This window comes from Uloborus diversus, chromosome 1 (assembly GCF_026930045.1).
Source record: "Uloborus diversus isolate 005 chromosome 1, Udiv.v.3.1, whole genome shotgun sequence".
NCBI lineage: Eukaryota > Metazoa > Arthropoda > Arachnida > Araneae > Uloboridae > Uloborus > Uloborus diversus.
In genome coordinates, this window is record NC_072731.1 from 212,458,265 (window position 1) to 212,474,250 (window position 15,986).

Here is a 15,986-nt window from a genome sequence, read left to right on the forward strand (position 1 = left end):
ACCAACTTTTTAATGTCCTTTTTTCTCCATTGCTTTACTTCTTTATTTTTCTTCTTCTTCCTCTTCCTTAAAACGTTTTGGGAAAATTACTTTTAACTCTTTTTCATTCCGCATGGGGCAATGAATCACTTACAGGTGAAATCTTGCGTTTCCAATCAAATACAAGTTACAAAAGTAATAACATTTTTCCAAGCTTAATCAAAAAAAAACTACTACTACATATTATGAAGGTCACAGAAACGCACTTTTTCATGTTAGGATTAAGAACAAGGTTGAGGATTTCGTGTTGCATCAGTTAGTGGTGGAGTTCCTCGTTGGTCACGCATTGTAAACGTTCACAAACGCAAATCAATAATAATACACTCACCTTTATTTGAATTTAAATAGGAGTTCAAGTTCCAGTATCAATCAACAATACAAAGTCTCTTAAAGATTAGGAAAGATATGTTTTTTTCCACGGATTTTGAAAGACGATGGACGGAACCCATTTTTCTGCTTCTTTACCCTCTTGATGACAAACCCGAATATACTAGGGCCGAACTTTGAAATTTTACATTAAATGTGTGTGGTAGTGCCACCGAGACAGTTGAATGAGGAGTCCACATTTAACGATAAAATGAATTTTAAAAGAACCGTTATTGTCCAATTTTCTGTTTCTTAACCCTCTTCCTGACAAAACCGAACGTGCTCGGACCGATTTGTGGTGTTTAACATTGAGTAGGAGTGGTCACCAAGAAAGTTAAATGAGGAATACACGTGTTCTGAGAAAATATATTTTAAGGGTTATTGCTCATTTTTCTGTTTTCTAAATGAGGAGTAGAGTAAGTGTTATGATGTACTAAGCTTTATTAGATTCATTAGTGTTCTAACAAACATTTAGCGGCATGTAAGCCTAAACATATTTAAGTAAATAAGTTCATGATGTTTTTTTTTAAACTTCACTTTTTTGTCCTTTGCAAAACAATAAGGCTCCAAAAGTTTTTTCTTGGATGAATCATCAGTAGTAACTTCCTTCTGTGCATTTCCAAAAAGAAAACTAGTAGAAAATTCTACATTTGTCTACTATTTGGGGGGAAGAGGGTGTTCATTCAGTGAGTAGCGGGGATTTTTTGTTTTTTCATTTCTACGCCTCAGAAACCTTGACGCAAACCGTGAATGTTCTCTCAATTTCTCTCTCCCTCTCTTTCTCACTATACGTCGCTACGGGGCGGGGGAGGGTTCACCCCGGGTGTTACCCATCTGTGGTGGAAGACCAGAAGTGGAATCGCAAGTTGTTGAAAATTATGAAGCTAAACTGCGTTTTTAAGACTACAAATTAAAAAATCTTTCGGTGAGAAAATCCCTGGACCCCCCACTTTTATTTGTTTCTTTTTTTTTTTTACATTAGCCCATTTAAAATTTCGTTGTAGCACAAATACAGCTGTTTTCTGAATATTGCATGAATTTCATGTTTACATAAAATTTTATTGCTTTTTTTCTTTTGCGTTTGTAGGGGGGACACTACAAATTACCGCCCCGGGTGTCATCCATGCTAGTACGCCTCTGAATATCGACAAGAACATATTCACTGACTTGTGTCAAATTCTGTGATTTTTAACGATGTTGTGAATTTTTGAAAATTAAATTTTGCAAAAGTGTGCGTTCACTAATCTGTCTGCTCCACTCGTATTTAAACAAATTTTTTAAGTGAAGCAAATTTCTAAAAATTAACACCGATGTCTTAAAAAAAAAAAAAAAATCTGACTCTTAAACGTATGTGACTTTTTCAGAGCTCCCGCTGACTGTGATCTTGCGAGGCATGTCTATGGGTACAGTCATGTACAAGGTCCGAACCCCGGATCGCTGGTACCGTCGGAAGTACCGGGTAGATCTGCAGAATTTACGCCTCTCCTACTCCCCTTCGTCCAAGTCAGCTTTCTGGAGAGGAAGCACTGGTAAGTTCGAATTGAATTATAACATTCATATATGCATTCGCATGATCAAAAGGGGTTAGGATCGCAAAATGCTGAAACTATTGACTACTGCACTTGCTTTCTAGGTTTTAAGACATACTTTTATGAAAAGTAAAATTTCTGATAAGAGCAACATCTGTTACCATACTTTCTTTACATGCGTAAAAGAAGTGAACTTTTTTCTTCAAAAATTCGAAACATACGTATGTTTCTCGCATTCGTCAACAAATTTTGTCTTACAATTCGGCAAATTTGAAGACAGTTTTAAATCAGTATTACAAATCCCTATTTTTCTCTCTCGTATTTTCTCCCTATTTGTATCTGTTCATTAGATAGTGGTGTTTGTGAATGCTCGTATTTTACCATTCGGGGAATTTCGGAGTTACATTTGGGTAAATTGCGAAGTTCTCCCTAATAATAATAAAAATTCGACTTCCGGGGAGCTCCTGATCGCGCAATTAGTTTTTAAGAAAGAGAAGAAAAACGCCTCCACGTGAATTCTATACAGCAATGAAGTCAAAAATATGTGTATATATATATATATATATATATATATATATATATTGTTACAAATTCTGTAAATAGTAATTATTGTAGGAACGTAACCTGTAAATAGTTTCCCGTAATGAATATACAACCTTTTAACATATGGCTAAAGTATACAACCCCATTCTTTTTATTTTCATTGATAAAATTTGATAACGGTCTACGCATTTCTCGAAGCAGAAAGAATGTTGTGGAAAATTCTTGGATGTTTATAAAAGCCGTTAGCGATGGATAAAGAGTTAGTTTCGATTGATATTTCGAACTGAGAGCATTTTGCTCTGTTTATAGCGAGGCATTTCGCTGTGTTGTTTTCGTATTTGGAAGTAAATACGTGTGTAAACGTTGAGTTTACGGTGTTGTGTGATAATTGCTTAATTGCTGATGAATAATTTAGCAGTTGTTGAAGATCTTTCCTGTACATAGTGTAAATAAATTTCCTGTGTTTTTATCAAGAACTGTGTTTTCTTTTCAAGAAAGTGGAAGTCGCACCGAATCCGTTACAATTTGGCGCCCAACGTGGGGCTTCTTCTGGACTTTCTTGGAGTAAGTGTGACTTTGGACATTTTTTTTCATAGAGACTTTTTGAATTTGGACTTTATTTTTATGGTGATTACTCGCGCAATGGATGAACAATTAAAACAACTTCTTGACGCAATCAACTCTGTAAAAAATGATATGGCGACTAACCAAGAACAATTAAAAAATGAATTGGCGACTAACCAGGAACAGTTAAATAGTGATTTAACTGCTAAAATTACTACAAGTCAAAATGAAATAAAAAGTGACCTAACGTCGATGAAAACCATGATGGAGAATCAACTAACCGCCATGGGAGATAAAGTTGATGCTCTGGAAGAAAAATTTGATACTGTGGAAGAGCGTATCGCCAGTGTGGAAAATAAGTTGGAAGAAGAAGACAAGAAATTTACTTCATTTAAGGAAGAAATAATTAAAGACATGGAACGGAGATTGGCGACCGCGGAAAGCAGTTCTGTACAGTTTGGCGCTCCCACATCTGTTGCTCGACCGTCCATTAAACTGGCCACATTTGATGGGAAAAGTTCGTGGCAGGTATACAAGACCCAATTCATGATAGTGGCGGAAGCGAACGGATGGGACTCTGCTACCAAGGCCTGCCATCTTGCAGCATCCCTGAGAGGTGACGCAGCGGACATTCTTCAGACCCTTCCGGACAGCCAGCGCCTTGATTTCGCCGCCCTCACATCTGCGTTGGAGCTTCGCTTCGGTGAGAAGTGCCAGAAAGATTTCAGCCGACTCCAGTTGAAGTCCCGTTTCCAGAAAACCGGGGAGACCCTGCAAGAGCTAGCGGCGGACGTCGAGAGACTGTCTCATCTTGCTTTTTGCGACTGTCCTGCGGATGTTCGAGACAACCTCGCACTCAACTATTACATCGACGGGGTTCGAGATCCGGAAATCCAGAAAGCTCTACGGATGGCGGATGTCAAAGACCTGAATTCTGCTGTTGTGTATGCGATGAAGTTGGAGGCCGCCCAACAAGCAACCCGTGTGGATCGCCATCCCATCCGAACTCTGGAAGCTGATGAGTCTGATTCCAGGTCGTCCCACCTCGCTGAACTCGAGAGACAACTCGGTGACTTGGCAAGACATCTGAGCAGCATAACAGCCCAAAAGAAACAAGAGCAGAAGTGCTGGAAATGCGGTAGTGAAGGACACCTGCGAAGGAGTTGTCCGGCTCGCCAAGCTACGCGAGGGAAGGAAATCACCACCACCAGAGCTCTGCAGATTTCCTCTTCTAGTAGTGGCAGTGATGGACTTTTCATTTACGCCCATGTAAATGGGAATCCTTGCAAACTGATTGTCGACACTGGAGCCAATGTGACAATCGTTAGGACAGATGTGGCTCGTGAATTTGGATTGAAACTGCTGTGGACATCGCCACGCGTAAGTCTCCAGACTGTGACAGGTGACAAAATCGAGATTGACGGTAAAGTGGACTTGGAAATAGTGTTTGGGAATGCCACCTACCATCATAGGCATTCGTCGCTGATATCACGGACCCCTTCATTCTCGGATTGGACTTTTTGAAGAAATATGACTTCACTCTCGACTTCAAGACTAATGAGCTGCACTCGATGAGAGAGGACATAGCCGTTTTCCCTGCAGAAAGTGATGTAAAATCCGCTCATCAAATAATAACCCAAACAGATTTATCGATTCCCTCAAGGTCAGAATCATTAATACCTGGCTCCATTGAAGAAACCAATAGTTTTCGATTTGGACTCATTGAATACCCTAACCTAAGCAATAGCCTAAAAGGAGTACTGGTAGCATCTACGCTTGTGGACCTTTCTAAGGATGTAATTCCTGTGAGAGTCGCCAACGTGAGTGAAAGGCCAAGGAATATCCGGAAAGGCGAAGTGTTAGCAACTTGTACTCCCGTAAACTGCATCATTAGAAGAATCAATTCCCCCGAGACTGTGTCTTCTGAGTCCTTGACATCGAAGTTAATTGGGAGTGCACCCTTATCGAAGGATCAAAGAACTGCTGCGGAACAATTGGTGGACGACTTCAAGCATCTGTTTTCATCTACATCGGAGGATGTTGGCCGTACGAATTTAACGCAGCATAGGATTTACACTGGAGAACACCCCCCTATTAAACAGCATCCAAGACGACTACCGTTCGCTAAGAAGGAAGAGGTTGAAACCCTCCTGAAAGAGATGAAGGAGAATGATGTAATCGAACCGTCATCCAGTCCTTGGGCCTCTCCCATCGTCTTGGTCCGAAAGAAAGATGGCTCCACCAGATTTTGTGTCGATTACCGACGACTGAATGAAATCACCAAGAAAGACAGTTACCCTCTTCCACGGATAGACGACACCTTGGACACTCTTTCCGGACACAAGTGGTTTTCGACCCTGGACTTGAAGAGCGGCTACTGGCAGGTTGAAATACACCCTGACGACCGAGAGAAGACAGCGTTTACAACTGGACAAGGCTTGTGGCAGTTTAAAGTGATGCCCTTCGGCCTCTGCAATGCACCAGCTACGTTCGAGCGTCTGATGGAGACAGTGTTAAGAGGACTTTCCTACGAATCCTGTCTGGTCTATTTAGACGATATCATCATCGTGGGACGCAGTTTCGAAGAACATCTGGCAAATCTTAGGAAGGTGCTGCAAAAGCTTAAGGAAGCCAATCTGAAGTTAAGCCCGTCCAAATGTAATTTGTTCCGCCGGGAAGTGAACTACCTTGGTCACATCATCTCTTCTGAGGGTGTACAAACCGATCCGGAAAAGGTGTCCGCGGTCAAGAGTTGGAGTCGTCCCGAAAACATCCATCAGCTGCGAAGTTTCCTGGGGCTCTGCACGTACTACAGGAAGTTTGTGAAGGGTTTTTCCAACATTGCACGACCTTTGCATAAGCTGACGGAGAGCAAGCAAAAGTTTGAATGGTCCAAAGAATGCGAAGATGCATTTCTACGACTGAAGGAGGCTTTAACATCAACGCCTATCCTCGCCTATCCTCAGCCTGAAAAATCCTTCATCCTAGACACTGATGCGAGCCACGAGGGCATCGGAGCTGTTTTATCCCAAGAAATTGACGGAAATGAACATGTCATCGCTTATTGGAGCAAATGCTTATCAAAGTCGGAGCGAAATTACTGCGTCACCAGAAAGGAGTTACTGGCCATAGTGAAAGCTGTAGAACACTTCCATCATTACCTCTACGGACGAAGATTTCTGCTTCGGACAGATCATGCCTCGTTAACTTGGCTTTTGAACTTCAAGAATCCAGAAGGCCAGATAGCCAGATGGATACAGCGGCTCCAGGAATATGACATGGAGATCAAGCATCGAAAAGGGTTATCTCACGGTAATGCTGACGCTTTATCTAGGAGACCCTGTCCTGAGAACTGCCACTATTGTTCCCGAATCGAGAAACAGTATGGAACGACTAGCCCTACTGCCTATCAGGTGACAGTGACTTCAACATCATCAGAACCTGATCCATGGAGTGACGACCAAGTTCGAAAAGATCAACTTGAAGACCCCGACATAAAACCAATTTTGGAATTCATGGAAAGTGACAGTCGGCGACCTAGCTGGCAGGACGTTTCCATCTTCAGTCCTGCAACAAAAAGATACTGGGCTTTATGGAATTCGCTCCATTTACGGAACGGCGTGCTACACCGAAAATGGGAATCTGACGACGGCAAAACATCTAGGTGGCAGTTACTACTTCCCCGATCAAGGATTTCAGATGTTCTGAAAGAAATACATAGTAGTGCGACTGGAGGACATTTTGGTGTCTTGAAAACCCTCAATAAAGTTCGGGAGCGCTTCTTCTGGAGCAAGGCGAAGAATGACGTGGAGAAGTGGTGCCATTCTTGTGACGCCTGTGCTGCTCGTAAAGGACCGAAGAAGAGAAGCAGAGGGAAGCTACATCTGTACAACGTTGGAGCTCCTTTCGAACGAATTGGGATCGACATCCTGGGTCCTCTACCAAGAACTGCTGATGGGAAAAAATACATTCTTGTTTCCATCGACTACTTCACCAAATGGCCGGAAGCATATCCCATTCCAGATCAAGAAGCTACCACCGTAGCAGAGACTCTAGTCCAACATTGGATCTCGAGATACGGAACACCTTTGCAGATTCATTCCGATCAAGGGAGGAATTTCATCTCTGCTTTGTTTAAGGGCCTATGTCAAATTCTCGGAATTGAGAAAACTGGGACAACACCACTACACCCACAATCGGACGGCATGGTGGAGAGATTTAACCGCACAATCCTAAATAATCTCTCACTTATGGTATCCAGAAATCAACAGGATTGGGACAAGAAGCTACCTTTGTTCCTGCTGGCCTACCGCAGTGCTGTCCACGAGACTACCGGATATGCCCCATCTCAGATGCTCTTCGGACGAGAGCTTCGGCTACCTTGTGATCTCGTCTTCGGTCGTCCTCCGGATGCGCCTTCATCGCCTGAGGAGTACATCCAGGATCTCCAGGCCCGGTTGGAAGACGTTCATAACTTCGCACGAGAGCGAATCAACGTCGCGGCGGAGAAGATGAAGACCCGATACGACACAAGGTCTACTGGACATGAATTCAACGAAGGCGACAAGGTTTGGTTATGGAATCCCATCCGACGGAAGGGTCTTTCACCCAAATTGCAGTCGCATTGGGATGGACCCTACAAAGTCGTTAACCGACTAAATGACGTCGTAGTGAGGATCCAAAAATCACCTAATGCAAAACCTAGGGTTGTACATTATGATCGGTTAGCCCCATACTATGGCCATAGTTCATGAGTATTACGTAAACAACCATGGTTGATAACATAAAAGTTGTAGATAATTTTTTTGCTTTTAATGTTTAGTAATATTTCTTGTTATTATTGTGTTTCCTATGTATCCGTTAGTTATTAATTAATGTGAATATTTGTAAACTTTTGATAGAAGTTCGACACCCTTTCTGGGGATTGTACTGCCCGCGACGTGCAGTCCTTAGGAAGGGGGCAATGTTACAAATTCTGTAAATAGTAATTATTGTAGGAACGTAACCTGTAAATAGTTTCCCGTAATGAATATACAACCTTTTAACATATGGCTAAAGTATACAACCCCCTATTCTTTTTATTTTCATTGATAAAATTTGATAACGGTCTACGCATTTCTCGAAGCAGAAAGAATGTTGTGGAAAATTCTTGGATGTTTATAAAAGCCGTTAGCGATGGATAAAGAGTTAGTTTCGATTGATATTTCGAACTGAGAGCATTTTGCTCTGTTTATAGCGAGGCATTTCGCTGTGTTGTTTTCGTATTTGGAAGTAAATACGTGTGTAAACGTTGAGTTTACGGTGTTGTGTGATAATTGCTTAATTGCTGATGAATAATTTAGCAGTTGTTGAAGATCTTTCCTGTACATAGTGTAAATAAATTTCCTGTGTTTTTATCAAGAACTGTGTTTTCTTTTCAAGAAAGTGGAAGTCGCACCGAATCCGTTACAATATATATATATATATATATATTAACGCACAGCCAATACCGCTAAAGTCTCGAACTTGAAATTTGGCAGGCATGTCCACATGATTATGAAAGTATCCACTAAGAAAGGATTTTTCGAAGTATCAATTAGTTCAGGAGAAATTAATTAAAACCCTTTAATTTCTGTGAAATTAAAACCTGTCATTGAAATTCAAATCCCTTATTTTTGGAGGCTTTCCTCCATTCAAATCATTATTCAGTACTTCTTCTCAACTTTTGCTCGATAGTGAATTTTAAATTTGATATTGTTTTTGTTTCTCACGTAATTCTCGAGGCTTTTCTCAAGTCAAATAATAATGTTTCTGTCCTTTGCTTTCATTTTTCCAAAACTAGAAACGAAGTTTTTAAGAACATCATCACAGGCGGACTATCTTTTTGAATTTAGAAGAGTGCAGTTTCCTGTTAAAGTTTGCTTTGCAATAACCATTAATAAGTCACAAGGAGAGACATTAAAAGTAGCAGGGATCGATAGCAGGGATAGCTTGCTCAAAAGTCAGTTCATCAAGTAGCTTCATAATTTTAGCATCAGAAGAAAAAAAACTAAATATGTTGTATACAAAGAAGTTCTTGCTTAAACATAGGTATAACAATAAAATGTGGATGGCCTGTGTTTGAAAAGATAATCAATACTTTAAAAGGATCTTTAATAACAGTTAAAGATCGGTTAAGGACAAGGGCATATATATAAGGAGTCCAGGGGCCCCGGATCCTCCCAAAATTAGAAAAAATTATAGGTAATAAGTAATTATTATAGGGGATTTTTGAAACTAAGTGCACCAAGCACTGTTAACCCTGCTAACTGTTAACCCTATACACTATCAGATTATTAGCTTATTAAGTTTTTCAGTAGCTTAAACAGTTCTACACTAGTAATACTCATTCTGTGCCCCGTAGGCCGCTTGCGACGCGCTGAATCCACAAAATGTAATAAGAAATCCTTTAAAAAGAAAAATCATACAAGAAGTTAAATTATGCTGTATTTATGTAAAATACACACAAAAGTATGATTTTCATAAAAATTTAATCTTCCAAAAAATAGTAAAAATTAAAAATTTAGTTGTTTCCGTTTACGACAGAGTACATCATTTAAGGGGTAAATGGAAACACCTAAATTGTTCATCAAAAGTAGCTGGGAAGGTGAAATTCATAAATAACATGACATATAAGCTGAATTTATGGGACCGCAAATCAGCAATTATATTACCCTACCTTATTTATTACGCAACCTATTATTACCCTACTTAAGTTTTATTCGTTTTGACTATCTCACTAAAATGTGTTTTTCGAAATCCTGTTAAGATCTTTATTTTTTAATTAAAATGAAACGGTAAAGTTTTAACTGTACCAAACATTTTTAGCTTAGAAAAATAAAGTGACAGCAGCTTATTGTATTTTAGAAGCTCCCTTAATAATGTTAGTAAATTTTGCGTTTCTGTAATTTCAGTCGAATGCTTATATGATGCTTCGAAACTACTAATTTTTCAAGCATATTTCCCCTTATATTTATGTATCTATATCTATGTATGCATGTATATATATATATATATATATATATATATATATATATATATATATATATATATATATATGTATGTATATATATATATATATATGTATGTATATATATATATATATATATGTATATATATGTATATATGTATATATATGTATATATGTATATATATATATATATATATATATATATATATATATATATATATATATATATATATATATATATATATATATATATATATATATATATATATATATATATATATATATATATATATATATATATATATATGTATGTATGTATGTATGTATGCATAGGCATGTGTGTATGTACGAATATATATAAATATATATATTTCAAGTTTTCCCTTTAGTTCCCCCCCCCCCAACCACCACGGTACCCTTCACCGATTAAGTTAGAAATGGCAGGTACGAAGGTATCATTGATTAAAATAAAAAAATAAATAAATATAAATATCCTCATTAGTATTTTGTTTGAGTATGTTTACAGCGCGGTTTTACTATGCTACTATTTAGCCTAAATTAGGTTTTAGTAGTTTTGTAGTAAATATTGCTATATTTCCTAAAGAATTGCTTTTTTTTAAATGAATAATCTTAGTTTTCGTTTCTTTTCAAAATAATGGTGTCCAGCCTGTGTTGGATGTGCTTCTGTTGAATCAAACGTGGGTGAGTTTGCTTAGATTATCTCATTTCTTTTGCCATGTATTTTTGAAATCCTAAACATTCCTCTCGTGATCAATAAATATTATTGCCAAGTACAGTTGCAGTTAGACTAATTGCGTTGCACGATGCTGTGCCCCTCAAAACCTATCGTTACACACATTTGCTATATTCAGAGAGTCGTAGAACAGAAAATGACTCCTGGATATGTTTTACGAAAGAGCTTCGTAAATAAATACTTTAACAAATAGATTTAAAACTTAACACAAACGAGAAAATTAGTTTATTTTTGCTCTTTTGAATAAATAAAAATAAATGAATTTAATGAAATGAAAACATGCTTTGAAAATGATCAGTGATCACTAATTTTGTAGTATCTTATTCGAGTGTGTAATTTTAAATCACATACGTGAATTGGGATAGCTGAGATTATTCTTTTAATATCGTGCCATATATATAATGAGAAAAAAATACTTCAAAATATTTTCACATTTCGAAAGAAGTAGACAAATTAAGAATTTTAAAACCACGATTTATTAGTTATTGATGTGGAAAAGACATGTGGATGTAGGAACAAGTGTATTGTTTTTGTACTTGTTTATTAATTATTGCGTCTTTATTGTTAAGTAAACTTTTATTTCACACTACTAAGATTTCGAATAATTCACTTAACTGATGAATGCAATTTTGTATGAGTATTCAAGAAGGGGTTGTATGAACAATCCTTTTTTTTTTTTTGTAAGATAGTACATAATATTTACGATAGTAAAAACGCATAGAATGGAGGTTTACATCATATTATATGTTTAAAACCGTTCTATGTACAGAAAAGTTGCTAGACATTCTTTGAAATTAAAAAATATGTATGTATGTACGCGCTGAAAAAATGTTTGCACCGTTTGCACCAATTGTGAAAATATATTTGCACCCACACAAATACCTGCATTCTAATATTTGGCAAAAATTCATTTAATTATTTTAGTAAAATTACAATTTTGTCAATCATTCGCTTTTTTTCAGCAAACATAGTGCGCGTTTACTTTTGTTTTTCAGTATGTATAAATTGATAAGATTATTTAAAAAGTAAAACTATGTTTCACGGTTTTAACAAATAAATTTTTTGGCAAGCTTATAGAGCTCATAAAAGGCATGTTTTTGGACTTCATTTGAAAATAGTAAACTTTGAAGAAATTGCAAAAAATAAGTAAATTTTGACGTCATGAAGAGATATAAAGCGCGTAGCTTTAAAATCAGCTTATTTAACTCAGTCAACGACTGATATAACGTTACCATCGTTTTCCAGTGGATTTGTTTAATTTGGAGGAGGTACGCAAAGGATGGAATTCAGATGTCTTCAACAAATTAGAAGCTAAAATGCGTAAGAAATTGCAGGTAAGGTTTTCCCCTTTAGTTTTTCTGACTTTTTTTTATGGAAAGGGGATATAAAGGGCAAAAAAGGAGGAAGGATTTTAACTTCACATAGCTATGCGCCGATAACTAAAAAAATAATGTTTACCAGTTATGACATTTTATTTGATTTGCATTTTCGCTTTAAAGAGATCTAAAACCCTAAACCTTCTTTAATATTAATTTTGAAGTGCTCACGAAAAACTTTCAACTAATTTGTATTTTATGAGAGCCAAAAACTATGATGAATACATGACGAACTACTAGAGGGGCGTGCAGGGGTGCAACCAGAATATTTTTCTGCCGTGTTCAGGTTCAGTTTATAAACAGTCCTGTTACATATGTAATACACATGCAAGTAAAAATTGGCAAGCAAGGCTTCAGGCCATGGGTTGCAGGGGGAGTAGACACTAAATATCCATTACAGTCTGGAACTACTTTAAACTGTTGCAGATAATATGAATGTTATCTTAATATTAGACACATGTGCAGAACATAACAAAATGGAAAAATAAAATCATCAAAATCTATACATATAGTCAAATACTGATTCCGTTTACATGCACTAAATTGAGTTTTAATGTTTGAACAAACCGCAAATCGTGATGCCTACAATTGTAATTTTATTCCCACAGAGTACTCTCCATCCACATCTGAGATCGAGGCTTAAGGAAGAGAATTGCTTCTCGTTAATATTCGGTCCTGGGGGAGGGGTTGTCGACCTGATAGCCCCCAATGAGCCAGCTAGAGATGCATGGGTACGCGGCATCAGCTACCTCATTGCAGGATGCAAGCACGTGCAAGCACAACACGACCATGACAGGTGAGTCTGTGGCAGGATAGTTCGAAATTAAGTAGCACCAAATTGATTAAAATGCAATAAGAATTGAGTGGAAAAAAATTTGAAACATCATGTTCTCCAAGAAGAACGCAGTATATATATATGAGTTGACTGGGTAGTATGGTGGTTAAGCATTGGCCTTGTGCATCTTTGGTCGTGCGTTTTGGACCTAAAATCCAAATCTTCAGTCATTGAGTTTTTGTTCCTCTGACAATCGTCAACGCCCATATCGTCAAATTATGTGGCATGTTAAAGACCCGGACAAAAATTGTATCGTTGCGCAGTTTTGCATCGTAAGAGCTCAGTGCCCTCTATCTGGTGGAAAAAAGGGCGAAGAAATACTTAGTGCCATGGTGGCAAATAAAGGAGTGAATGCAATATCGGAGATCACACTAAACTCAATTCACGGGAAAGATAGACTAGACGAAAACAAAGAATTGCGCCATTCGGCGACTTTGATCATGGGTTTCACTTTGACATTGGAAAAGAAGAAATTGGTGCCAAGCAGACGGCGAATGTGAATCCTTTTGATTAACCTTTTTTATTAATTCAAGAGAAAATCCCCAAAAACGGCATAGCGGCAAACCTTCTGAAAACATTTTTTTTAAATTTTCGGTCCATCTATTCCGTGAACTGAGTGTAGGTCAGCGGAAAGCTATGGTCCTTGAGCAGCCGCTTTATGCCAAAAATGGCGTATCAGCAAACCTTCTAGAAACCAGTTTTTTACTTTCGGTCTGTCTATTCCATGAACAGAGTGTAGGTCTCCAAAAAGCTACGGTCCTTAAGCAGCACCTTTGGAAAGAAAAACAACATTAGCTTTGAAATTAAATATGTAACAACCATTGATGCTTCAGCTAAGCATGGTTAATTAAAAAGGAAGGAAATATATGAAAAAAAAATCACATTGCCTGAAGTATTTAATGTATCTCAAATTCGTTTAAGAACTATGGTTGACATTGTTAAAAAGTAATTAAGTATGGAGGTCGAATTTGTCATGCCTTTTTGACACGCTCATTATCCTTTGTCAACACCAAGTAATCTAGTCAATTCAATGCAATAGAATTGACATTGAAAAATATTCTTACGTATGTTTTTCCAGTGTGGTGTCGTTGAATGGTCAATATATTATTGTATCCTCTGCATTTTCGTAGATGGCTCCGAGAACAAGTTCGAAAGGCGGACGTGAACGGGAATGGGAGCTTGAATTTTGAGGAATGTTTGGGGCTCCTCAACAGACTCAACATCCACATGAGAAGAAAAGAAGCACGGAAACTCTTTGATGTGAGTGATTTTCATGCATAACTAAAAATTGCTTAAGGAAGGAAAGATTATTATCCGAACATAAGTAACATGCCGCTATTCGCGCCTGACGAAAATAATCAAATATCCAAGTAGTTCAAAGATATTAGGCATAAGCAAATCTTTATTTTCACCTTAGACTTTTACACTGCATTGTAAACAGTTTGACACATTGCAAAAACTGAGATAAAAAATCAAATGGCAAATGAAGTTTTAAGAAACAATAACTCGTAGTTATTGTCCGTTCTCGAAAGCAAATACTACACTGTAACAAATTTCGGAAACGTTTCTAGCTATATCGGAAACGTTTCCGAAATAGTAGGAATCCTTCATCCAATAGCGAACTCCTCAATATTCAGAAAGCTTTTTGTTATTTCAAGATATCTAGAAGCGGAAGTGATGACGCAACGCTTCGAAACCTATTTCATCCTTCCAACACAGGCGCCAATGAGTCGGAAATAACGAGAACTTCTTTTTTTCTTATCTATGGTTGCTATTGGATTGCTTGTTATTTCATGTCTAGAGAGTAGTAAATTGTGTCGAAACTAATATTACGCCTTTCATTTTGGGCTGCTCTTGATTTTTTAGAAGATGTACGCAGCTATTAAGTTAGTTAATAACGATTTGCTTATACAATTTCCGGTGCAACCGTGATTACATTTATATTGTGTGTTCAAGCGTGAATAGTTTCAACACCCGTTTTTATACTTAATGAAACGAAACCCTTTGGATTACTTATCCAGTTGTAATGGAGGTACTTAGATTTTCTTCCGTTCATGTTCACTTGTAAGTATTAATGAATATTTTAAAAAATGTTGTTATATACATTTATATTTTTGTTGATTTGCATTTGATGAGGCTCCAATTGTAACTGTTTTTGGGTTTATCGAATTAATTTAAAGTTATCCTACATACCTGTGAGCGCAGTGTACTATTTGTTGTAACCAATTGAAACTGATTAATTACGCAAAAGAAATAAGATTTATATTTGAAAAGCAATCACAGAAAAGTTATTTCGAAATACTTGGATATACATACATTGGTTCAAAAAAAAAATCAATTGTTTAATTCATTAAAAATATGGTAATGCAAATGCTTTCTAATATTGTAATATGCTTCACAAAAAATGTGCCAGTATTATTTATCTTTTTTTATTATAATTTATTCATTTATTTAAAAATATTTATACCATTAGAAAATGGCCCAGTTATCTATTAGTAAGCTACATAGTTATGCAATTAATTCATGTGCTTATTCATTTTGTTAAATGTGGTTGACAATAAAAAATTCCTTGACATTAGTTTGTTCGGTAAATAACATTTATTTCGTGGATATACTAGTTTAATATAGGACAGTCAGGAGGAATGAGCCAGAGGCAAAAATGGAACAGCTGCATTTACAAGCCGAAATAAAAAGAAATATTATTTCATGTCATTGTTTTAAAAGTGATCCTTTTTTAAATACTATGTTATTAATTAAATATACAATGTACATATGGGGAGAAGACGAGGGGCGTTCACCACGCAGACTGCCATTGACATTTTCAGGGATTGCTTTTTTTAAGGGGGGGGGGCGCTTTATAGCATTTTATGGGTTCACTATTACTCTATGGTGTGGGGGGGGGATCTCGTATATATGAAATGGAGTAATCATGCAATAGAATTCAATGTTTTAACAAATAAAATATGTAATGCATTTTGCGCACATTGTAAAA

At 37.1% G+C, this 15,986-nt stretch overlaps 1 protein-coding gene across 1 annotated transcript in view; it reads left to right on the forward strand.

The window, feature by feature from the left end:
• The window catches only part of LOC129224755 (1-phosphatidylinositol 4,5-bisphosphate phosphodiesterase eta-2-like), a 65,707-nt gene that overhangs the window by 25,061 nt on the left and 24,660 nt on the right, over positions 1-15,986 (forward strand). Inside the window, exons 2-6 of the mRNA XM_054859305.1 lie at positions 1,770-1,934; positions 10,696-10,731; positions 12,029-12,117; positions 12,768-12,955; positions 14,125-14,254. Coding sequence (XP_054715280.1) covers positions 1,770-1,934; positions 10,696-10,731; positions 12,029-12,117; positions 12,768-12,955; positions 14,125-14,254 — 608 coding nt within the window. The remainder of the gene's footprint in view (positions 1-1,769; positions 1,935-10,695; positions 10,732-12,028; positions 12,118-12,767; positions 12,956-14,124; positions 14,255-15,986) is intronic.